Here is a 26,195-nt window from a genome sequence, read left to right as displayed (position 1 = left end):
ATCCCTGGCACATTTCCATCTCCAGACTGTGGCAGTGTGTACACATGAGCTGAGATGATTCCCAGAATGGTTTTGGTTAAAGGGACTTTAAAGCTGATAGAGAAGAATCCTTGGAAGAAAGGATTTTCACAGTGGTCATTCACAAGATGTGGAGCCCAAGCATGGTAGAGGAAGGGGTTTATGGAGTTGTGCAACCAGCAAACAGAATGCACATCTGAACACCCATCATCAAGAAAAAACCCTTGTAAGAACTTCCGACCCCAGCAGCCCAAATCCCTGGCACATTTCCATCTCCAGACTGTGGCAGTGTGTACACATGAGCTGAGATGATTCCCAGAATGGTTTTGGTTAAAGGGACTTTAAAGTTGATACAGTCCTACACCCTGCCATGGGCAGGGACACCTTTCACTATCCCAGAGTACCCCAAACCCATCCAACCTGCCACTGGACACTTCCAGGGATCCAGGGACAGCCACAGCTTCTCTGGGCAACCTCTGCCAGTGCCTCACCTCCCTCACATGGAGGAATTTCTTCCACATAAGAAGAAATTCCACTTAAGGTGGAAGAGAAATAATGCAACATTGCCCTAATGTGTTGGAAAACACATGAATATGTACAGAACTCTTGCCTCTGACATGAGGGTTGCCCCTTTCAATGGACAAGAATTAAGAAAACACTAGAATGAATCATCTAGTGTAGTAAACCAATCTAGGGAGGATGCCCAAAATCTTAAAATACAAGCCTTGGTGTTTTGTGAGCTAGGAAATTGTAATTATTCAAATAATCCCTTGCTTTTGCACTAGCTGGTGAGTTGGCTCCCATGTTTACTAGATTAAGAGTTTTCCATCCATCAGTAGTTAAACTGAAACTCCTCTGTGCTACAAAATTGCTGTTCTACCTTCATGCCAATTTTTGGAACTGCAAAGATGTCTTTCTTCAAAATAATCCCATTTCTCATCGTTGTGTTGCTATTTTTTTTTTTTTCAGATCAGCACATATTACCCAAAGCTGTTTCCCAAAGTAATTCCAAGCCTATAACCGTGTTTTCATTTCCTGTAACACTCACTGGAACATAAAACCAAACAGACAGACAAACAAATCCTGGAGAGCAACTCAGCTTAAAGATGGTTGTTCTACAGCAACTCCGTCCTATCGCCCCTGATGAGGTGACTCAGGCTTGAAAGTAGCAGCAAATTCATGCCCCAAAATAGGTAAGTGACAGGCATCAAACCACAAGGCACCTCCCCACACACCCCTTTAGAGGTGCTCCTATAATTTTAGCATTCAGTCACTTTTTAGCTTAGACAGACATTACCCTTCCTGCTTTTTATGTATACACTGCCAACCTGTAACAAGATCCATCACTGGCACTGACATATTTTAGTAATTTTTTATATCAGATGCTTTCCCTATAATCAGTCCCCAAACAGGCAGTTTAACTGTGATTAATTCTCATGCAAATGGTATTATTAATGTGTCCTCCTTGTTTAGCACCACACAGGCTAAAGTAAAATTATGGGGTAACAGCACAGAAACTGATATTAGTCAGAAGCTGCCTAAAGGAAGGGCTGGACATCTGTCACATTCCTGGGACAATAAATGAATACTGATTGCTCCTACTCAGGAAAATCATTGTCCCTCCCCATTTTAAGCTTACACTCCCCACTTTCCAGACATGTCTTCTCTCAGTATCTCTGTCCTGTGACTTAATTGGATTTAATAGTAGCTGGGCACATCAGTTGCAACATCACAGCATTCCCACTGTCCCAGGCTTTTCTAATAAACAAAAACAAGACAAGCACCCTGGCCAAACTGTTTGCAGGTGGAACGTGTTGACTCGAATGGAACCACAACCAACCTCAATCTGGCTCTTGAGACACTAAGAACTGTGGTGTAAATTGCATAATCTCTTAGTTGCTGGATTATTTCACTACTAAAAATTGATTTAATCTCTCAGAGCTGATTTAGGATCTCTGGGTGAGTGCACATTTTCTCTCCCCTTCCTGCTTCTGTTTAAATAATGAAGTGCAAGACACAAGAGGCACCAATATCTCCAGTTTCCTTTGGCACTCAGGCCCAACTTTGCTCCCATAAAGATCTGAGTTTACCTCCTCACACCCTCCTCAGCCTGAGCAAGCTTCCTAATTTGGAGCAAGAGAGGGAAATTAAGGAGGGTTGCAAGGCATGCCTGCCACAAAATAGTCAGCAGCGACCAGATTTTTATTTTAATTGACATTTCAGTTCTACAGAGTTGATATTTCAACTCCACAGGAAACCAGAATTACAGCAAGTCAGACTGTGGTCAGAAGCACAGGCAGGGCTTAGGTGGCATTTACTCAGGCTACACAAGAGCTAAAAGGGACCCAAGCCTCTGCTTTTAACGAGGCTGTTACAATTTCTCTTGAGAAATTAGAGGCAATTTATGGGGATTCTTCTGCATCTCAGGAAAAGTGAATTTAGCAGCAGTGAAGAAGGCTCTGAGGCACACAGCATACCCACAGGAGTCAGAGGCACCCAGCTTGTCCCTGAATCAGGCTCCACAACCAGGAGATAGGGCAGGGTAGGCTGGACAGACCTTGCAGAAGCACACAGTCATACAAGGCTTTTCACTTCATCCTCCATCACACGCTCCATGGACATCTCTCTTTGGCCAGCACTTCCTGTGCCTGCCAAGCTTTCCATTCCACCAAGGCAAGTTGAAACTCCACCACATTTGGGTTTCTGGAGCACAGGTTATGGTGCAGCCCCCTGAACTGCCCAGGCTTTTGCTGAAAATACCACACAGAGCTGGACCAAAACTGGCCTGGGACAAAACTACTCTGCCTGGCCATGCAATGCCTCCCAAAGGAACATTTGCTCCCTGATGCTGCTGCAGCTCAGATCCCTCTCTGGACATTGCTGGCAATGGTTTATCTTTCAGGCAGAAAGGTCATTGGGGTGTTTGATTTGCAGCACACCGGACTGCACTGGAAATCTGTCCTACCTGCATCTCTCAGAGCTACTTCTTTACAAATGGCTCTGTGTAAGGGCAGCCCCATCACCCCCAAATCCCAGGGGCTCCTCAGAGGCTGTGAACCAGGCACAGGGGCTGCTCACATGGCAGCAGGTACAGAACTGCAGCCCTAACTCAGGTCTGCCCACGAGTCTGTGCATGGTTTTGTCTGCACAGATATTGTCCCAAGGGAACAAGAGAGGCATCCACGGTGCTCAGTCTGGACTCCTGACTTCACACAAGACCCACCTTCACTTCTGTGCCATTCCCTTCCTTCCTTCTGCTGCTACCACCAGCCTCCCAATCTAACAGCACAACTCTGCAACACTGCAACTCTGCAGTGCCCCCCTTGCTCCTCAGCTCCTGGTGTTTCCAGGATCCCCCTCCTGCACTCCTCTGTCCCCACACTCACCAGCTGCCTCTTGACACTCAGCCAGTTCTTCCAGAGCAGGATCCTGAGGTGCTGGGAGAGTGCAGCCATCCTTGCCGAGAGCGAGGGGGCTGCGTGTTCCTCCTCCCCGCGCTTAGGAGGCAAAAGTGGAGGCTCTAACCCAAAAGGGCAACCAGTGTCCAAAATCCAGGCCTCTGCCTCTTCCCCACAGCATAGCTCTGAAGCAGCTACTCCATCCACTTGTGGCTGCTGTACTCCCAGGAACTGTGGCTCTTGTCCTCACAGCAATAGCTCCTAGCAAATTCAACAGGTTCTTCCTCTCCGGGCGGGCGGGCAGATGCAGCAGCCTGCCTCCACTTGTGTTAATTACAATATCCAGCCTCTCCTGGATGCTCCCTGTCCAAGCCCTCAGCGATAAAATGGATAGCATTCCAAAAAGATGCTTCTGCTTAAACAAAAGGTGATGCACGCCTCCTCCTCCCCATGATGAAACTCCCTGTCTGCCCACACACGGCTTCTGCTGGAGAGGTGTCATCAGCAGCAGAGTTAGGCCACTTGCCAGGCCAGTCTGACTTCCCTGGGTTCACAGGCAATGCCTGGGAAGAAAGCATCCACTGCCACAGCATGCATCTCAGGGACTGATCCAACTGCCTGGCTTCCTGCATCTTCCCTTTCCTCCAGGAAATCAAGTCCTGGAGTTCTCACTGACTGGTTTCCATGAAACACACCAAGTCCCCTGAGAACAGGTCAGATTTCACAAGATTTCAGAGCGCTAGTGTGGCTTAAATACTCATTATTCAACTAATCATTGAATTTCCCAAGCTAGTGGTGCCTAAAAATATTGAGAGGAAAGACAAAAGGCAGGTACAGTGGAAAGCAATGACAGCACAGGGAACTGCTCATTGCACAAAAGGACCAGCATAAATCTGAAATATGGATTTGTCTGCTGGGCTCTGGTCAGCTGGAAGAGCTCTGGTCCCCCTCAGGTGTCTGCTAACACCAAGACCATCCTTGAAGCACTTGGCAAGCAATGGAAAACATCATTGTTCTCAGCATATTCCACAAAAGACATCCAAAAACATTCCTGTACATGGCATTTCTTTCAGACACAAACTTCAGGCCTCAAAAATGAAAACCATCTTGAAGAAGTCCTTGCCAAACTCCACTCAGGGACCAGAGTGGAGATGGCACCAGAAGAGTTTTGATCCAAGGGTTGCTGAAAGCACTGAAAAAGACATCCAAAAACATTCCTGTACATGGCATTTCTTTCAGACACAAACTAACTTCAGGCCTCAAAAATGAAAACCATTTTGAAGGAGTCCTTGCCAAACTCCACCCAGGGACCAGAGTGGAGATGGCAGCAGAGGAATTTTGATCCAAGGATTGTTGAAAGCACTGAGAGAGAGATGTGGTACTTGGTGAAGGGAAACAGCTTCTCTGGATTGGTGAGGAAGCACTGCAAAGGTGGGAATGGCAACAGATCCAGAACAGTCCCTGCCCCACATACCTTCAGCCTAAATAGATTGGACATTCCAACAGTGGGAGTGAAGCTGGAGCTAAAATTAACCTAAAAAGCTTCCCTGGTATAGTTTTAATAGCAATGGGAAGAAACCTAAATGTCTAACCTTCCAGCTCTACATTCCCTTTTTATTTCTCTACCAAATATCCTTAGGAGGGAGAGGGATCTCATTTGGGTCTGGGAGTTGAGCACAAGCACTGCTCCTTGGGACACTGCTCTAGTTCAGCTCCACATAGGAGGCACAGCCAGATTCACTGCATTTGGTCCAAAGACGATTTGCAAACTTCATTCACTTCCTCTCTGGGGCTGAAAAAAGAAATCCAAATATAGATAATTCTGCTCTGAGGGGGTAAAGAGAGAAGAAATTTATAATTTCACCATTCACTGCCTTGCCAAGGTCTTCTAAGGCAAGTGTCTGATTGCTTCTTTTTGGTATTCAGTCAAACAACTGTTTCAAAAGAGCACTATGATTTGGATAATAATTTTCCCAAGCAAATGCACATCCTTACTTCCTTTGTGAACTGAGTCAACAAACATTCCCCTTGGGAAGTACCCAAAGGATAATTTGTTCAAGATCATCACTGTAAAATCAGAATAACTCAATGTCAGTTGGCTCTCAGAGCACCTGCATTCAACTCCCCAAACACCACAGCATTCCCATTCCAGAAGACAGGATGAGGACTTTATTAAACCCTTATACTCTTCTGCTTTTTAATTCCTGTGCTTAATAATTCCTGCAGATGGCACAGGAGGCTGTGGACAAAGTGACCAGAGCAGGAACATGTCGCACTGTGCCAACAGCCAGAGGGGAAAAGGAGGGAAAGGCCAAATTCTTCCCCCTCCTAATACATCCACAGTTGGTTTATTCCTCTGGTTGAACAACCAGGGCTCTTCTGGGCTGAAGGGCAAACCCACTGAGGGGTGGTTCACATCACTGAGAAGAAAAGCAGCATCTGTTTCTGTGCCCATGGAGCTGAAGAAGCTCTCAGGGGAGCTCTGAAATTTTATCCAATGCAAATGATTAGAGCCATGATTCATCCCCTGTACTGCAGCTCACATCACCCTGCAGGGGCTGCAGCTTCCAGGGCAGGAAGACTCACTCCACAGAGCCAGAGCCCACCAACAGACCTTTCCTTGGGGATGCTCTTTCAAATAAAAGAGTTTTTATTTCAGCAGCAATTAATGCATTTGTGCTTCCCAAGTGTGCCCAGCTACCTCTATGAGAAATAAAAACTGAGGCAAGTGATGCAAGACAGAATAAAGCCCATGAGTGAATGATCTGCCAGAGTGCTGGAAACATTCTTGCAGCACATGTCCTTCCCACTGAGGGGTGGTTCACATCACTGAGAAGAAAAGCAGCATCTGTTTCTGTGCCCATGGAGCTGAAGAAGCTCTCAGGGGAGAACTGTGATTTTATCCAATGCAAATGATTAGAGCCATGATTCATCCCCTGTACTGCAGCTCACATCACCCTGCAGGGGCTGCAGCTTCCAGGGCAGGAAGACTCACTCCACAGAGCCAGAGCCCACCAACAGACCTTTCCTTGGGGATGCTCTTTCAAATAAAAGTTTTTATTTCAGCAGCAAGGAATGCATTTGTGCTTCCCAAGTGTGCCCAGCTACCTCTATGAGAAATAAAAACTGAGGCAAGTGATGCAAGACAGAATAAAGCCCATGAGTGAATGATCTGCCAGAGTGCTGGAAACATTCTTGCAGGACATGTCCTTACTGGTCCAATGTGCCAGGGCTGGCAGCAGTGAGTGCCACAGGCATGGCAGGGATCCATGAACAGAGCAAACTGCTGTGCAGGAGCTGCTGCACAGGCTCAGTCAGGGGGTGCTGGGGGCTCTCTCCAGCCCTAACACAGTGGGGGAATGGGAAGAAATGGCCACACTTATCAGTCATATTTCACTGGTTTCCTGGCCAAAATGACAGGTCCACACAGCAGCACCACAAAATGCAGCTGTCTGCTCATGAACACTCCTGGCTTGGCTTGGAAACACAAGGGGATCAAACCTGACAGGGCAGAATATCTACCTACCCCCTTGGAGTCAGTGCCAGTGTCTATCCCTGGAAGTGTTGAAAAATACATGTGGATGTGGCATTTGGGGACATGGTTCTGAGGCGTACACAGGGGTGGGTGCATAGATGTTTGGGCTTTGAGGTCTTTTCCAACCTCACCAATTCCATGATTCCAGCATCACATGCCCTTGCAGCACCAAGGAAGGTAACATATAACCAAGTATAACCAATTTAAAGCCCTGTCTCCCTCACAGGTGGAGCAGCAGTTGCCTGAGGACTTGCCAGCATTGGCCAACACAGTGCACAGCACTGGATGATGCTGCAGTGGTGTAAAACAAACTGAAACACCACTTGAGAAATGGTAAAAAAAGGCTTTTGTTGAGCAGCCCATGGCACTGCCCAGGAGAGGCTGCCCATACTCGCTGGGAATTGCTCCTGGTTCCTTCTAACAGCATGGCAGGAGCCTGGAAATGCAAATTCCAACACATTTCCTGGGTGCCTAAAATCAGGCACAAGACACGGTTTTGAGAGATGCTCACTCAGCATAAAAACATCCAGAACACTCCAAAAAACGACAATGGGCAGCACTATTTTTAGTCACTATAAAACTGCAGGTGATATGGCACCACCACAGTACCACTCTGCCACCAAATACATTTCCACTACTTCTTGGTGATTTTTCCCCCCCCTATTAACATGCATTTGCAAAGCAGCCCCTCCTGGAAGCAGTTTTCCCTCAAGTGGTCTGTCACTGTCATCAATACAAGGATTATACCACACAGGACCTGCCCCAAAGAGGTCAAGGAGAACTGTGCAGCTGATTTTTGGCTCAAAGTTCTTGGATATTAACTCCTTATTCCTGCAAGGCAGCCTTGTTTCCAGGAACAAGCCCCCAGGCCAGGCAGAGCTTTGAGATTCTCTGATAGCAGAGCAGATGAGCATGAAAATAAATTTTATTTTAGCCTAAATCCAAGCTTCCTGCAAATGAATTAGCGGCATGACAAGCTGAAACATTTGGGACAGGATTTGCAGAAGAGCTCACCATTGGGGTTTTCCCTCTTATGTCAACAATGCTTTGCTGGAGCAGATTTAGGAAAAGGCAGGGAAATGCAATTTTTGGTTTTAAAGCCACGGTGCCTCTGTTCAGGAGTGCCCTGTTCCCAGCCAGTCTTTAACCCTACTCCTCTGCTCCCAAGGTCACCTTCAGCCACATCTGGTCCTAGCAAACCTACAGGGGCATGAATCATTTCCCACCCCACCCAGCACTGAGGGCTGGATTTGTGAGGCTCCCACATGCACACCTACCTTGCCACAGGGCTGCTTGCAGGCTCCACACTCCCCCTCTTCCAGTGGTTGCAAACTCCTGTGATCCCATCGACACGCAACACTGGATCAGGATTAGAAGTTAGTCAGCAAAGACTTGTGGGCACAAAATGAGCAGAGAAAGGCAGCAGCTGCTGGGAGGTCCTGGCAGGCACCAACAACTCCAGTTTAGTCTCTCCCTGGTACAGCAGAAGGCCACCAGTAGAGCCACCCCCCACTCTGAGGATGTACAGTTCTTCAGAGGATGCAGTACAGCCACTAACTTGGGGTTTGCTGTGCTCACACAGTTATAGGTGAGGCCTGATTCATTAAAACCCTTTCTCAAAAGCCTTACTCTTGGGGCCAGGGCCCAACTCCCAGTCTACACAAACCCACTGAATCCCAAGGCTGGAGCAAGTGGGCGATATGGGAGTTTCATTAGGATGTCCTTTAGCCCTTCCTTCAGGCCTTTAACAATGTTAAACCCAGATCTGATGCCAACAAGAGATGGCTACCAGTGTCCAAATCCTGACATTTCTCATTTATCATTCTTTGTGCTTTCAGCTGGTTTCCAATCTGCCAGCAATGCTCCTGTCCCATCACGTGAGCCTGGACAGCTGACAGATGGACTAATTAGGGATCACACTATTCATGGCAAGGCTGATAACAAGGTCAAAGCAATGTCACTGTGAAAAAAAGGTTTGACTTTGCAAAGAACAATTGGTATTTCCAAGGCTGAGCACCACTTGTGCTTTCCAAACCAAAGTGTCAGCAAAGCTGCCCAAAAAAACTCCAACAAAACAGCTTCCAAGAGGCCTAGGAACAGACTGTAAGGATAAAGAAACATAGAAGAAGGATGTGCTTGGGACAACAGCTGTATCATGGGTGGGCTGTTCTGTATGCAATGGAAAGATTAAAATAGTATCAAATTAAAAATTAACAATATTTGAACATCAAAGGAAGTTAAATCCTCAATCATGCAGATTTAGTAAAGGCTTTTTTCTATGTTCCATAATGCAGTGGTTTGACCAAGATACATAATCATACAAAAAACAGGAAAAATAATGTTTTTAAATTATATTATGGGATAATAAATCACCTACTTAAAGGCTTGCTCAGATTTAGCAACTGAGTTGTGAGCAATGTTTGTTCCCTCCATAGCTGGAGTGCACTCACACATGTTCCTTCCCACATGGACTCTCTAAAACAAGGACAGGACTTCCAGCCCAGGCACTTACCATATTCTTTCTCTACTACCTGGTTGCACATTTCAGAGAATAACCTACAGATCATTTCTGTGGGATTTATCCACCAACAGGCTTGGAAGCTGTGGGGAAGGGCTGACAGGCAACCCCACAAGCTCAATGTCTAGGAGCAAACAGCAATCTCAGAGCACAGTCTAAGGACACAGAGCCACCACACTCCTGCCTGATAGGTTTCTAGGGTGACTACCCATCTCCAAGTCACCTGGGTGTTATTACAAAATCAGCTAATTAAAACCACACCCTGGGATCTAAACGAGCATAGGGAGTGCTGATGAGTAATGACAAGTTACACAAGGCCTGTCAGCCTCCTGGAGCTGGGAACTTGCTTGCTGTAGAGAAAAATAGGTGTTGTAATAATCCCTCACAAGCACCGCAGTGATGCAGGAGCACAGAAGGGCTTGCTTACCTGCAGAATATTTCTGAGAGCTCCTACATTACTACCAAAGGAAAGGTTAAAGATCTCTTAGGCCATTGATAAAAGGCAGCTGTCCCAAAAGAGGGTTTGATTCTCTGACTCCCAGGGTGGAGATGGGCAATCTCCACTGGATGGGCAAGGCAGGTGGCTCTGCAATCAGCCTGGGAGAGAGTGCTCACCCTCCTTTCCCTCGTGACTGTAGCAGCAGGCACCCTTCCTGGGAGGAATCAGTCCTTTGGGAGGTGCAGTGCACAGGGAAGGGCTCATCAGAAGGCATGCCCTGAGTTTATGGCCTGCACGTCAAAGCCCGTGTGTGCCTGAGCACAGGACACATGGGCTGGTCCTTGGAGAGCTGGGGAGCAGCTGTGGGACATGTGCTGGGAGAGGCAGCACCTTGGGAGGGGCTGGAAGATGTGCTGCCACCCACCTGGGCCTCACCTGCACACCCTGAGTCTGCAGTTCCCCTCTCCCTGCCACCTGCACGCCCTCACTGGGACTTCCATGATGTGTCCTTACCTTGGGAGGTGTCCTGGGAGATGCACATCCCTGGGTGCCCAAGCAGACAGAGCCCACTCTAGATTTACACCTCAGAGGGCTGACTTATGCTGTAGTTTCACTTTTCAAACAGAAATGAAATCTTGAGTTGATATTGGGACTTTGCTGTCACATGGAAGTTATCCTGGGCATGGAGCAGAGAAAGAGGAGAAATCAAACTCCAGTACTGCTGGATGGATTTGCACAGCCAGTCCAGCAGCTTCTGGATAGCCACAGATGGTCAATCACACCCAAACCAAGCCATGCTTGGTGGGCACAGAGTGATGCACCACGCAGGACCTCCTCAGCAGGTCAGACAGGTCCTGTTTGTGCTGGTCCCACTCCATGTGCACTGTAAAGCTGAAAGGCAAGTTGTCTACAGCCACACCTCCAGGACCTCTGGATGTCTGGCAGACCCCTCTGACTATTAGCAAGGTTTTTTGGTCACTGTATTCTGGACTCCTTGGTCTGAAGTCCAAGATATCCCAAATAGCTTCCTGGGTTTTGCAGCTTTGGGCCAGAATTCCCCTCACTGCCAATCTGGATGTCTGAAAATCTCCAAAAAGTGACGTTGTTTTTAACCTCTTGGTTTCTTTTCCTTGCCCTCCAAAAATTTCTATCCAGAAAAACTTTTACAATATAAAAGCTCCTTATAAAATACCCTTCAAACCCATGCCAAAGGATGAGTGTCCTTTTGGATGCCATTACCACAATCAGAAATGTAAGCAGCAGGACCAGTGATAAGAGGGGAGCACAGGACAGACATTGTGCCCCTGGGTAAAGATGAACACCTTTGGGCAGGAAGTTACAGTCTGTTTTCAAAGGGCCCCAAAGAGCTTTATTATTTAGGGATAGCATCATTATTTAGAGTCCAAAGGTCTGCCCATTTTCTCCAGCTTGTTTCAACAAAGATCAAAGGAAGATTCACCAGTGTCTTCCTCTGCATTGCCAGAAGGTAGAGGTAACTACCTTAGCAGTAATTGGGGCTCTTTACAGTCAAAATGCTTCTAAAAAACCTTTTCTAATTATTTAATAATGAGACACTTGATGATGCACTGGAAGCAACATTCATTCAGCCTCCAAGAAAACAGAAGCAGCATCAGATGTCTGCTTGAGGAAAAAATGCCATGGAAGAGGGTGCCCTCTGTAGACACTAATCCATGTAAAACTCTGGGAAGGAGCTAACTGAAGCCTGCCTTTGCAAAGTTGATTCCAAGTCAGACTGTGATAGGTATATACCTGTATTTCACTAGAAGTGGGTGAGCACTGCAAGACAATATTAAGGACTACTGATGGGATTGGCAAATGGGATTGTGTATTTGTCTGGGATATAACTTCTTCCTAGAAGCTAAACCAGAGGATAAATGTGGAGGTAATATCCAGCATCAGGCAGATGACACAGCAAGGCATGAACCTCCTCAGCAGCTCAGGCTGTTTGACTTGGGTGAAGAGACCTGAGGTGCACAAATAACATAACATGTAATAGCAGAAATCAGCAAACATGATTGTCTCCTTTTGGAAACACTTTTCCTCTCAGCCCATGAACACAAAACTGGGGACTCCCTGATACCTAGACATGGTCTTCATTTGACTAATCCAGCTACTGTAGAATCAACAATTTATCTCCTGCATTTACATGAAGCAAATTAGACACAGATTAATTTGGAACAAGGGTGGGCTAGCAATGGGACAAAATACTGCAAGCAATTCTGTGCTGCAGGACTATTTCCAGATTGCTTTGAGCACAAAGGCTGCCCAGGAGCTCATCACTTGGAGGCAGGCAGGAGGCTTGGGGCCCCACCAGTGTAAAACACTGAGTTCCTCCACCACTGGTATTCATGGAATCTCCCCCAGTCCCACATGTTAATGCCATTTGGATAAAATGTGACTGTGAAGTTATCTTAAATTCCACAGGAAAGTTGATGAAAACCATCATTTAAAACATCCTTATGAAGCATTGGTTAAACAGTGGATTTGGGAAGGGAGAGAGATTTTGGAAAAAAACTCTCCTGCACGTAAGAACGTGGAGTAATTCCCATACACACACACACACACAGAGCTACACACTGTGGTGTGAGAGCACAGGGAGTTTCAGCATCACCTTGCCTTGAGTCCTGAAGAATTTAAATAATTGCTTTGGTTCTTAAAGGCATACAGAGCTGTGGCTGCAGTGCTTGGAGTTCACTATGAGCTGAGCTGGAATGGTGTGTCAGCTAACTACAGACACATTTCCACATTTCCTCAGTTTTCCTTGGAGTATGAGCAGGGCAAACTCAAAAATCTGCCTGCAAAATCCCTGGAAGAAACCATCTTAAAATGTATAGCCCTTACACAACCCAAAGCTTAAATAACCCACTTCTACAATCATTTATACACATGCTTATCTCCACAGACAACTGAAAAGTAGAACAGCTCCCCACAAACAGGAAGAAAAGCCTGTGGAAAAAATCCTTGCAGGACTGGGGCACCAGCCTGTGGGAGCCAGAGGCCTCTGCTGGATGGCAGGAAGGTTCTTGGCATGCTGCAGGTGCAATGCAAAGCACCACCAAAGTCAAACCTTCCTATAAACACTGGTTAGAACTATTTCATTATTCAGGTCTCAGGAAAGCTGGGGAGTCAAACATCTCCTTTTTGACAGGAGAAAATGTGAAAATCCCACACTGCCTTTTTCCTGGATTGGATGCTGGGAACTTCCAGACAAAACCCTGTATAATGCATTGGCTTTGAGACTTTTTTTTTCCTCATTTTCTAGAATCACAATCATAGAATGGCCTGGGTTGGAAGAGATCTTAAAGATCATCTCATTCTAAGTCCCTGCCAAGGGCGGGGACCACTTCACCACTTCCCCTAGATCAGATTGTTCAGAGGATGCACAAAAAGCATCTCTTGCAGTTATTTTTTTTCCACAGGGAACAATCAACAGCTCTAAACCCAATTCCAAATGCAGTTTGGTTCAAGTTTCAAAAAGCTCTTATGTTCTGTGTGTCTGTGGGTGTGCACATTTTCCTTTAGCGTGGCTGCAGCACCGCATTGGAAGGGCTACATTTAATTTTTTCTTTTTTAATCTCCAAGGCAGTTATCTCTGACTTGAGATAAGTGTCTCAGTGAGTGTGTCACAGGACAACATTTCTTGCAGGGATTGCACAAATAAGCCTCCAGCCTCTTGCCTTAACAAGCTATGCGACCCAGTGATGTTCAGCATGGCACTCCTTGTGTTTTATTGCTGGCTGCAAAGATTTGTTTTGAGCCTCTTTCAGTGCTAAAGGTCTTTATTGCTAAACAGCCCTTGCTGTTGAGAAATACATGAATTTAATGTACTCATACTGCAATGCCTGCTTGGAAGGTCGTGGAAATTCAACTTAAAACTGCAATCATCTCTTTCTTCTCCTCTTTTTCATTCTGTCTGAGTTTTCTTTTTGCTGTTTGTAAACCACTTCCTGAGCTAGCTCCTGTGCTGCAGCAGCACTTAATGAAGCAGGCAGTCACCTCAGTGCTGCTCAGGCACATGAAAGGGATGGTCTGCAGGAGGAAGGGGCAGTGGCAAGTCTCATAAAAGCAGCATCCCCCTTGTGCTGCTTTGACAAGATGTGAACTAGTTCCATTCATCCTGAGCAAGTTATTAATAATCAAAATCCATCCACAGAAGAAAGCAGTGCTAGCAACACTCTCCTTGGCTGTTCGGCAAGATGCCTGTAGGGAGGACACGGAAGAATCTTGTGAAGAAGAGCACCAAAGCCCATCCTGGACTATTTCATACCTGGAAGAGGTTAAGGCAGGTTTCTGGAGGGCCTGTCTTTGGAGAGGAAATAGAAATCAGGCTTTTGAACATTCTGCATCAAAGCTCTCTTGCCTGTGCCACTGTTGCCTCTGTACCTTTTGCTAGGAAACAAAAAGCTTCCATGACAGCTACCAGCCGTTCCAGGAGTGAGCTCTCTTACTACACTGGGAGAGAAGTTCTGAGTATGAAAATGTGTCTGTGAATTTTTAAATAAGTCTGGCACCTTTCACGTTGCTTTTCAGCAAGCACTCTCCACCTCCAGCAGGAGCTCTGACAGTTTACTGGGAGCAAATCCTGTGCTGTATTCTGGAAGTACATTTGCAGTTTTATGGTCCAAGGTATTTCATTTTTCTCCCTGGTGTTTCTGGTGCTGGCATCTGGGATATAAGTGAGAGTACTCCTTTACTTGAAGCAAAAGATTAATTTTCAGCTCTCGCAACTGAAAAGGAAAGCTGAAAAACAGACCCTAAAAAGACATGGTAATCAGAGAGGCCACCACAATTTTTGAGTGGTTTGGGGTAGTGAAACTTTAATTGTGGCTGTCCTTCTGATTGTTGCACATGAGAAATCTGATTCTAAGAGTTACACTCCCATGATCAGTGAAGAGAAGCACACAAAGTAGTTGAGCTATCCAGTCAATGCTCCAAATCTGATCACCAAATATTGCATAAGCTGCTCTCAAACAAGTTACAGATTCAGAATTATCTGCAGAAATAATAACATCCAGCATTTGGCAGCCTCAGAGAAACCTACTATTTTCTAATGGGCTGTTCACAGCGACCCCAAATAGACAAAATTAATCTAATAAGGTGTTCATTATGTATCATTTACCAGCTTGTGCAAGTGTCAGCCCAGATCTCAGGACCACACCTGACCTTTTAATAGACATGTTTTTCTAACCACCACTTTCTAGCAGGCTGTGCTGGAAAGCAGCTTAGCTTTTATCCCGGTGACTGATCGAAATATCCCTCCTCCCCTCCAGCTCTGAGCATCCTGCTCCATTAAAGCTCCACAACTCTTATCACACCTCCTCACTCCTGCTGCTGTGCTGAAGGGCAGGAGGTGCATTGTGTCTGCTGGACCCTCTCAGAACATCTCTATTGCAGGAACACAAAAAGCACCAAGCGCAGAAGCAGTGGGGAGGGGAGAGGAGGCGGTGTCTCTGGCAGGTCAGGGGGCTGGGATGGCCCAAAGCCCAGGCACCAAGGTGGAACATCCCCCAGGTCAGGGCCCTGACTCACAGGCACTGACGCAAACAACCGCAGCTGTTAAAATGTCACCGCCTGTCCTGCCCCGGGTGACACCCGGCAGGGACAGCCCCGTGCCAGCACCGCAGCCGCCCGAGCACCTCCCACCCAGCCAGCAGCCAGCCTGGAGCGAGGGACGGGCACACCGGGATCTGTGCCCTGCTGCATCGAGGGTCACCCCTGGGGGAGCCCCTGTCACCAGCTGGGACTCCAGGCTGGGGGGCTTCCATGGTGCAGTCAGTTCAAGATGCTTCCATTCCATCAGATCTAATCTCAGCAGCAAAAGGGGTTTGCAAATGGACAAGTGGCACACCAGCTTCCTATGAAAGAAATCATCACACTGCCTGGAACTCTGACTCCTGAGCCAGGGCAGCAATGACCTAAGCCATAACCTAAAGTAGCCATAACCTAAAGTAATCATAACCTATGAAACCATAACTTAAATTTGCAAATACCCAGCAGCACCAAAAATCTTGGGGCCTGCATGTTGTGTAAGTAAAGTTCCTCTTTTAAGGCTTGGAGGGGGTGCTCAAAGTATCTTCCCCACTGTGGAGGAAGAGAGAGCTGTGTGCTCCAGTGAGGTGAGACCCCACCTGCAGAGCTGCCTCCAGCACAGGAAGGATGTGGAGATGTCTGAGCCAGTTCAGAGGAAGCACCAAGATGATCAGAGGGATGGAGCACCTCTGCTGTGGGGCAAGGCTGGGAGCATTGGGATTTCTCAGCCTGGAGAGGAGAAGGATTTGGGGTGACCTAACTGGAGCCTGAAGGAGCTGACAACAAAAATGAAGAGACTATTTACAAGGGCCTGGAGTGACTGGACAAGGAGGAATGGCTTCCCACCAACAGAGAGTAGGTTTAGATCAGATGTCAGGAACAAATTCTACCCTGTGAGGGTGGTGATGCCGACACAGGGTGCCCAGAGAAGCTGTGGCTGTCCAAGGCCAGGTTGGACAGGGCTTGGAGCAACCTGGGATAGTGGAAGATGTCCCTGCCATGGCAGGGGGTGCAGCTAGATGCTCTTTAAGGTCCTTTCCAACTCAAACCATTCCATGATTCTATCTCAAACCCAGGACAAAACTAGAGCCATCACAGGGTGCCCAGAGAAGCTGTGGCTGTCCAAGGCCAGGTTGGACAGGGCTTGGAGCAACCTGGGATAGTGGAAGATGTCCCTGCCATGGCAAGGGGTGCAGCTAGATGCTCTTTAGGGTCCTTTCCAACACAAACCATTCCCTGATACTATCAAATCCTGGGTAAAACTAGAGCCATTCATCTGAAGTGATGCTATGAGGTGCTCCCACTACCTGTTTTGAACTCCGTGGTCTCCTGCATCACCTTTCCAGGGCTCTCCCTGGCCCTGTGTGTCTGCCTTTACCTTGGCTGCTCTGTGAGGTGACAGTCAACTCATTCCTAAGTGTGCTAACCAAGAGAGACACAGGATCATAAGCAGCTCTATCTCTGGCACATTAAAGACCAGCCCACACAGGCTGGGGGATTTTTACTATGTTAGGTCCTTTCCTTTGGGGTACAGTTTCCTCTCATTGAATCAATGATCATTTGTTACATTAATTCAGAGACAGAAATCAGCTACACTGCATTCATGCTCTCTAATTGTCCAGCTGGAAAAATCAATGCTTTTATTGAATTAGCCAGTTGCCACAGCAAGTTTGCTTTGATTTCTATGGTTCCCATGAATCAATAGAAGTCTGTCATTGCCTCTAAGTGGAGCAAAGTCAGGCCCCAAGTCACATGGCTGGATGACAACATAAATCTTCCCGCAGAGCTCTGTGCATCAGGTGGATAAGGGACTGCTCAGCAATTTGCCAAAAAAGTACCTCCAGTGATTTTCTCCTCTGCTCCCAGCTCCTAACTCCACCCCTGCTTATCAATCAATTCTCATCTCTCAAACTTGGTATCCTCTGTTTTCCTGCCTCCTTATCAGGTTTTTCTGTGCCCTAGGCAGGACCTCCTGCTGCTGTATTATCTGTATTGTTTTAGGTGCAGGTGTCTGTGCCAGAAACGTCTTTCCCTGACAAACCCAAATGCCTCCCCAGGACTGCCTTCCCTGTGCTGCTGGCAATACGGAATCTTTAATCAAACTGCCGGTCCAAATATTGTGTTTGGTTTGGGCTGGTTTTCTTTCAGAAAGGTAATTTCGTTGCTCTTTTCCAGCCTTCCCATAAAAATGGCCATTTTTTATCAGCACAGCTGGCTGGGAAGCATGACTCATACATAAATTACCTCTTTTACTGCCTTCCTTCCCTTTGTCAGCCCTTCTGCTGTCAGCTACCTGGGACAGGACCATTATTCTTCAGTGTTTAGCAAACACTCTACACATAATGGGCGCTACTGTAAACAAATGAAAATCAGACCTGAAATCAAATGCAAGCTGACTGACAGGACTTTTGTGAAGCCCTCCGAGCTCTGCAGGGGTTTAACCAGCTGTGCTGCAGGGCTGTGTTGCAGGGCTCTCACAATGGCTCTGCCTTACTGCCGTGCTCAGGGATGCCGGGGGATGGCCACAGAAATCAGGTCTTTAGCTCTCTTACCCCTGGCACACTCGGGTGGATTAAGAACGATCGGTGCCTTCCAGGCTGAGAAGAACCCCGTGACTTGCGACTGGCAGGAGATGATGGATAGCCCAGCACTTGTTGCCTAATCAGAATTTCTTCCAGGGAAATCGGGGGAAGTGATAGAAATTAATGCTAAGGAATGGCGAGCTGCAGGAGATGTCAAAAATGATGGGGGAAACTTCCCAAGACAAGTTGGCCCTCTTTTAGTGAGGGCAGAAGCTCATAAAAATCCTGTGCTAACAAATTTTGGTCATGCTGTAGAGGAGAGAACACAGGGAAAGGCAAGGATTGTAAAGATGACTAAGTGCTAATCTGAGCAAGAGTGAAAATCAGGGGGAAACAGGAAAGCAAGTTCAGAGGGCTGCAGTATTTCAGCTACCAAGTGTGAATACAAGGAATGAGCAGCAGAACTGCTGCATGGCATGGCACAGCTCAAACTGGCTGAGCATTATGCCATCAAACCACTATGAATAGTATTGCATGGCATTATCTAACAATGCTTTCACAGTACCAACAGTGAGAAGCTTGTGGATATATGTGTGTTGGAAGTGGATATGGTTTGTGTGGCACTGCCTACCCCAAACACTCATAACTTTCAAGTTAGGCTCAGGAAACGGTGAAAGTGGCTTGAAAATGGATGGGTTTATAAAAACACTCCATACATTCCAAATATTTCTTTTCTAGTTTTCAACCTTCATGGTTTACTTCTGTTGTGCAAGGGTAGGGTCTGCTCCAAGTGTCTGCAACAGAGCCACAGATCAGACTTCAAATGCCAGACTTCTCACAGCCTTGTGGTTTATCCCTTCTGGGGAATCCAAGGAATCCCATGGAATTCAGCATTCAGGATCTTCCCAAGATGCTTGGAAGAGAATCTCTTTAGCCTAAAATGTCTGTGAAGAATAGAGCCATCCTCTTTCCAGAGGGGATGACGCTGATAACCAAGTAAAATTATGAACAGTGGGACAGCAAAGGAAAGTTTTGGCTGGGAAATGTCAAAGCTGAACAAAAATACAGGATGTGAAGAATCAACCATCCTTTCCCCAAACCATAACACTAGGCCCAAATTTCTAGCATTAATTCAGGAGTAAAAACCCTTTCACATGATTCAATCATGTTCTTAATTCTTACTCTCAGTGTGCTCCTTGCCATGGCTTATGGCATCAGTGGAATTTGAGGCTGCCTAACACTGGGATTTCAGTCCCTTGCAGTGGTTAATCTATAACAGAACTTCCCATTTTCTATTGAAGGATTTTTATCTGACCCACTGGATTAAGCTGCCTCTTGCCTGGAGAAATAGTTCTTCTCCCCATGTGTTTGTTATGATGCTGATGTGTGCTCGTGAGATGAGTTAAAAGGAGTCTGTTCTCAGGCCTGACAAGGTGTGTATTTGTGTGGAAAACAGTGTAAATAAAACCAACCAACCAAAAAGTCCTGCTTTCCAGCTCTCCAGAAACAGCTAAACGTTGCATATTGTCAGCAGAATTTTATGTTTTGGGAATTCTGTCCCCAGCATGTTTGCTTCTTTTCATCTAGGCAATAAAACATAGCAACACAAACTGAAGTGTGACCCCGTCCTTATTTGTCACCCAAGTCCTAACAGAGAATGAGATGAGGTCATAATTATGTGATTGATGATAGTACCATGAATTAAAAAGCAGGGCTGGAGAAGACATTAGTTAGACAAATTGAAGAAAGTAAATTGAAAGTCTGTAGCTGTGTTTTTTGCAGGAAGACCCATTAAATTCCCTCTGGCCCTGCTGCCTTGGCCTGAGTCCCAGGCTCAGTTTTTACCACCAAACTCATACAGGGCTGAAATTGTCACCCCCATGTGTCTGCTAATTTAGCTCAGGAAAACAGCTCCACACAATTAAAGCTCCAGTGGCTCCAGAGCCACTGAGCACAAATGGGCACAGGGACACAGTTTCCATGCCTGAAATGCATGGACACAGGTGGAGGAAAAGGTGGAGGAAAGCTGCTCCACAAGCAGAGCCAACGCTGATCCTGCCCTCGCCCCAAGAGAGTCAGGAATCATCAGGACACGAGGCACGAGCAGCACCACTGCAGCTCCAGGTTAATTAGTACCTGCCTCAGCTCTGCCTAATGAGGGGTGCTGTTTGTTATGCCCATGCTGAAGGCTCCCTGCTGCTTCCAGGTGGATTTGCCACACGAACCCGGGTGCACTGTGCCCAGGATTGATGGAACTCAGGGCTTTGCACCAAGAGATTTCAGCTGGGAACAGGCTTTCCCCCCACTGTTTCATGCAGGGAAACACCAACACCCCTCACTGAATTTGCACTGCCTTATCATAACCTCGCATTTTCCAATTCCCAAACAGCTGTACTAAGCTAGCTCAAAATATTAATGGAACCTACTTAATGGAACAGAAGCTACATGATTAAATCCTGCTTTCCTGAAAAGTAGTATCTGAAAAATAACACTGCTTATTCTAGAACCTGGAAATGTTCATTTTAGGGCCTCATGAACAACTTCAAATACTTGGTTTTTAATGGAAAGCTAACAGGCTTGGCTTTGATTGAGGTGAAAAATGAAAAGGCTTGATTGAACAATGTTTTCTGGGGAAAACCCCCCTTCTTTTCCTAGCCATAAAGCACCAGGAAGATGACTTTGAAAAGCCAGAACTTGTCCAGTTGTGACTTGAGACTCTGAGCAAGAAAGGTCAGAACAGAAAAAAGGAACCACAACTGATTATGAATGCAGGGCATACAAGATAACAGCATTTTCAGAAAGCACAAGAAACTCCTGGAGAATCCAAAGCCATTGGGTTTTGAACACAGAGAAGAGACAACATTTATTTTCAATTTTTTGTCCACACAATTCTTCATTAAAATGTTATCCATGTTTCTAAGGCCAAAGCACAGTTACCTAGTGCAGTTACTTGGGAGGAAAAACAAAAGAAAGGAACAAGTGATTTATGAAAAAATGTCTCACTCTTTTCTTCTGTTATTAAAATTAGACTGTGTAAAATCAGCAAAATCTGAAAATGGATGATTTGCTGCAACTAAACCCATCTGCCAGCTAGAGACTGCTCCAAGGCTCGCTGGCTGTGGCACTGCCTGCTGTGTGATGCTGGCCATGCCTCTTCACACAACTGTCTCTCTTCCCACCCTCCTATTTAGCCATGATTTCTATTCAGCTCACAGGGTCTTGCGGCAAGCCCTGTTCTTATCCTGGATCCCGGCTCTCCAGGGTCTGGATCTCAGTCAGCTCTAATGTAACACATAAATAACCACCTATGGCTGTCTTTCCCAGAGAGCTCGTGCCACCTTTGGCACGGTGCTGCTTTTTCAGGCATTTCAGGAAAATGGCAGCTCTGCCTGTGTTTGCTGTCAGTCTCCTGTGAGCCTGGAACTCGGTCTCCCCCAGAGTGCTGGAACTGAACACGGGCTCGCAGCATTTCCTTCCCTGTAAGCCAGCTCCTGGATGTCACACAGAAAGATGAGTCCCAGGGAGTGATGGGGTTTGTGCCTAAACCCTTCACAGCCAACGTGGGCTTGTCTGCCACTCAGGGAAATCACTGTTCCCTCCCTGCCTGGAGTCTCTCTCTTCTCCAGATAAGTGTGGCGAGGGTTTTGTGAACCAGAGATGACTGGGGCTGGGTTGCTATGTAAAATCATTCTGTTCCTTCTTAATCTGTTGCAGGCTCTCTCACCAGGCTTCACTGATTTCCAGATGCTTCTCAACTACCAGAGCCATGACTCTGTTTGCATTTTGCAGTAAGAAAAGCTCCTCATCTATGATTTTTGCTTTGCTTTGCTTTTTGCTGGAGATCTACCAGGGATGGTGCCTGGTGGACAGTAAAACTATGTCACCTATGGCTCCAGGCCCTCACTGGGACACAGGAGAGCACCCCGCCCATTTCATCATCTCCCAGATCCTGTTGGAGCAAATTCCAGCTATCTGGGGAACCACAATGAATTAACATGCAAATTGAAACCTAAGCCAAGATTCATGTCACTGTCATCTTTATGTATTAGACCGTGGATCATGAAAGGAATTATGCTCCAGCTGGCTAATTAAGCAAACATGAAGCAAACAAGGGTAGCAGACAGGGGTCTAAGGGCCTGGGTGGAGGCAGGAAATTCTTCTGTGAAAATGGACAAGTTTGTTAGGGGCAGCTTCAAAACACACAAATGACAAGAGCAGACCAGCAATGGGACAGATTTCCACTTCCTCTGCCTTACAGAGTAGCAAACAAAGGGACTGTGAGATGAGACAGGCCTTGAGGACAAAGCTTCTCCCTGCCCTCTGTCCAGGCCAGGGCTTTCCAAAAGGTTTTTGCCAGCACTTGTCCCTGCCCAAACCTCAGCGCTGTAAGGCAGCTACAGCTGGCTTTGCTGCACACTCATCCAGGGAAATGTACTCAAAAGACGGGGAACTTAGCCAGAATCCCTGCTGAAAAGCAGAAGTGCTGTTCCTTAGACAGGCATCCTTGATGGTTCCACCCCGATGCCAGCGGAAAACCAGCTCCATTTTAGCTGTCCTAGCGCGCTCTAGTGGGAGCTGCTTCCCTGCACATTTGGCAGCATCCCGGCAGGATCCCGGCGGGATCAGGCAGGACAGCTCTCCCAGCAGCAGCCCTCTCACCCAGGGACACAAACACTGGTGTCCAAAGAGCTGGGAGCAAAGGGAGACACCGATGAATCCGTGATTTCAATTTCCCAGAGAAGCTGTGGCTGCATCCCTGGATGCAAGCCCAGGCTGGATGGGGCTTGGAGCAACCTGGGATAGTGGAAGGTGTCCCTGCCCATGGCAGGGGGTGGGATGAGAAGCGTTTGAGGTCCCTTCCAACCCAAACCATTCTGGGATTCCATGGTGCTGTGAAAAGGTAAAGCAGCCTGTTATTTGTGGATAAAGTTATTTCTTTGCACCTACGGCAAAAATACCCGAACAAAATATTTCTCCTCTTTTCTTTCCTCCTCTTTTCTTTTCTCTTTCTTCCTTTCACCCAAACAGCCTGACAAGGCAAGGAAACTCAAAGTAGATGGGATTTTTTTTTATACTGCAAACCCCATATTTGCAATTGCAAACAGACCTGTCCACCCACAGCCTGTATGTGGGGTTCAGATCATAGAGAAGGCACTGAGTTGCCAACAAGAGAAACTATTTCATATTTTTTTGGTATTATTTTTCCTTCTATGCTTGGATAGGAACCAGCCCCTGGGAGGAAAGGAATGGGAGCGTTCAGAAAATAAATCGTCCTTCAGTTTATGCACCTTTGGGTCTCATTCATAACCCAGAGCATTAGGAGAAGAACTCAGGCTGAAATCTGCAATATTTATTCTATTACAAGGAAATTGGTTCTTTTGCAGGAAAGGCATTAGGCATTGATATCACAGGTTTGGGAAATGCGACTGCTGGTGTTGGTGAGTGAAGAGGGGATGTGACCTTCACACCCCAGGTCAAGTTGAACGTGCAGAGCTCTTTGGTGTGTCTGAGCTTCAGCTGAAGGCTCACTGTCACCTCAGCAGCTCCGTGGGACCCTGAGCAGGGATTTACAGCGACAGCCGGCAGCCGGCACAGCACGGATGTGATTTAACTGGGACCTCCGAGAGCACAGTAAAACAAAAGCTGCTCCGAGCTGATAAGGGCTGAAAAAGAAACTCGGAATGCATCAGGGCTCTTGAGCCTCTCTGTTATTGTGGAACACTCCTGGCCAGCCTGCTCATCAGCTCAGTGCTGAAGCTACCCCAGAGTTACCTCACAGTGAGTGGCACGGGCAGTGTGATGCAGCTCTTGAACAAGGTTCAACACAGCAATACTTAGCAGCTCTCTTTCTCCTGGAATACACCAAGGAGAAAACCAAGAAGGAGAAACCAAGAAGATTTTACCCTGAAGTTCTCATGAACCCTGAGAGCAAAAGGCAGACAAACCAAAAGCCTGCATACAGCAGTAACCCTGGAGAAGCAGCCTGGATTCATTGCACTCCCACCTCTACTGCTGTGCAGCATCTGAGACAGGGCACTTGAAGCCTCCAGGAGACTTTAGCAGTAATTAATCCCATAACACTCAGTAAGGGGCATAGATAAGTGCTTGCAACACTGTGGTCTCTGGGAGACTGGAGAAACTGAGGCCCAGTGCCTGGCAAACAGCATCCAGCAGATATCAGAACAACAAACTTCCTTGCTTCCTACTTAAATAACTGCCAGGGAAGAAAAGAGGAGTTTGAGTAGGACAGAGGTGTATTTGTCTTACATCGTGCTGAATACCACAACCTTTGCCTGAGGGCAACACAGAGCACAGCACAGGCTAGGGGTGGTTGAGGAAAGGCGTGGGGAGGGATGTAAATTAAAGCAGGGCCTGCTTAAGGAAGCTAAGCTTGGTAGGATGGGGAATTTCAAAGCTGAGGACTGTGTTCATACAGGCAGAGATGCCCACAATAACATGTTTTTCCAAAGCAGCCTTGTTTTGGTGAGACACCTTTCCTGGGCTAAGACAGACCCAGATCAGAGCATTGGTGTAATGCTCACCACCCATGACACTTCATCTCTGAAGCCCCAAACCAGGCCAGGCACAGAAATCCACTTTGAATGGAGCCCTACTTTTTGGCTGGGTGTTCCTTGTCCACTGGCAGGCCCAGCCCACCCTCTGCTAGCCCACAGGCAGCTGCAGGCAGCTGGAGAATCCTACCTTGTTTGCTTCCTACCCTAACAAATTAATCAACAGTCAAAGTGACCTGTTTTTCTACACCCTTCTTGGTCTGCTACATGAAAACAATAGAAAACAGACTCACAACAGAGACTCAGAGCCAAGTTAAAAAGCACCACTTGCTCCCTACAGCCTAAAGAGAAGGGAATCTAGGGTATTGTCCTAACACCAGCAACGCCATCCCTTTTGTATGCCTCTATTCAGCTCCAACCTCTTTTTACTTCTCCTTATTAACACAGCAGAGCACAGTGTTTATCAAGCCTGCTTTTTCTTTCTTGGATGTAGGCCCTAGTATGATTTAGAAATAACCTTAATGTGGTATTTGTAATTCTAGCATTTACCTCTTCCCATTATTTCCAATATGATGTTTCTGCATTCTTGGCTCAGGACGAGCTTCTGAAATGCTTTAAAACACCAGGAAAAAGCTCCAATGAGACCTCATTTTTACTGAATAAATGATGGGACAAGAGCAGAGCACAGGGTATTTGAATATCCTTTAAACATCACCAAAACCAATTAAAATTGAGCTCTATAAAGCAAAACTAAACCTCTGGGAAGGCAGACTGTCTGATTTCCCTGCAAAGCCATCCCCAAACCAGGACATATCAATCACATCCACATCCAGACACCCCTCTAGCACACAGCAGAACAACCCTTCTTGGATGCAGAATCACAGAATGGTTCAGGTTGGAAGGGACCTTAAAGCTCATCCAGTTCCAACCCCCTGCTATGGCAGGGACACCTTCCACTATCCCAGCTTACTCCAAGCCCCATCCAACCTGGCCTTGGGCACTTCCAGGGATCCAGGGGCAGCCACAGCTTCTCTGGGTAGTCTGTGCCAGGGCATCACCACCCTCATAGGGAAGAATTTTTTTCCCTGTGTCTGATCTAACCCTGCTCTCTTTCAGTTTGACCCCATCTCCTGTTGTCCTGTCACTCCTGGCCCTGGTAAAGAGTCTCTCTCCACCTTTCTTGTCAGCTCCTCAGGCACTGGATGGCCACAATTAGATCATCCCAAATCCTTCTCTTCTCCAGGATGAACAATCCCAATTCTCACAGCAGAGGTGCTCCATCCCTCAGTCATGTTGGCGACCTCCTCTGACCTGGCTCCAATAGCTCCATGTCCTCCTTGTGCAGGGACAGGGATAAAGCCCAAACCACCCCCTGCCACTCCTGCACAAACAGAAACCTCACCTCAGGTGCCAAGGGACAATGAACTGCTGGACAGACAACGGAGCCAACGCCACTATTGACCCTGATAACGTCCCTCCCACTGTTTGTCTGAAGGCAGCAGCATCCCTGTCCTTGTACACAGGCTGACAGGGCCACCAGGCACCCTGCTGGAATACACAGTCACTCCAAAGTTGGACAAAAATGCAGTGCTCTGTCAAATTGTTCATTTGCCCGTACATCCATCATCACCAAATCAGCTGTACTCTGTGCACAATTTTTATTCTCTCCAAAGTGTGTATGTTCATAATGATAGTGCTCACGT

General features: G+C 46.9%; 1 protein-coding gene and 1 long non-coding RNA gene across 2 annotated transcripts in view; both read right to left on the bottom strand.

Annotated features, from left to right (window-relative positions):
- ABCA12 (ATP binding cassette subfamily A member 12) overlaps positions 1-3,473 on the bottom strand; it is a 77,575-nt gene extending 74,102 nt beyond the window's left edge. Inside the window, exon 1 of the mRNA XM_039728577.1 lies at positions 3,405-3,473. Coding sequence (XP_039584511.1) covers positions 3,405-3,473 — 69 coding nt within the window. The remainder of the gene's footprint in view (positions 1-3,404) is intronic.
- A 1,602-nt stretch (positions 3,474-5,075) lies between these two features.
- On the bottom strand, positions 5,076-9,602 carry LOC120511472. The gene is made up of 3 exons (XR_005629731.1): positions 9,464-9,602; positions 8,229-8,310; positions 5,076-5,208 (listed from the first exon to the last, which is right to left on the bottom strand). It is a non-coding gene; the product is annotated as an uncharacterized LOC120511472 (long non-coding RNA).
- Between the last annotated feature and the right edge of the window lie 16,593 nt (positions 9,603-26,195).

The sequence above is a fragment of the Passer montanus genome, unplaced genomic scaffold (assembly GCF_014805655.1).
Source record: "Passer montanus isolate IOZ18808 unplaced genomic scaffold, ASM1480565v1 scaffold66, whole genome shotgun sequence".
Lineage (NCBI taxonomy): Eukaryota > Metazoa > Chordata > Aves > Passeriformes > Passeridae > Passer > Passer montanus.
The sequence above is the reverse complement of the archived record's forward strand: the minus strand, read 5'-3'. Positions and strand labels throughout refer to the sequence as shown.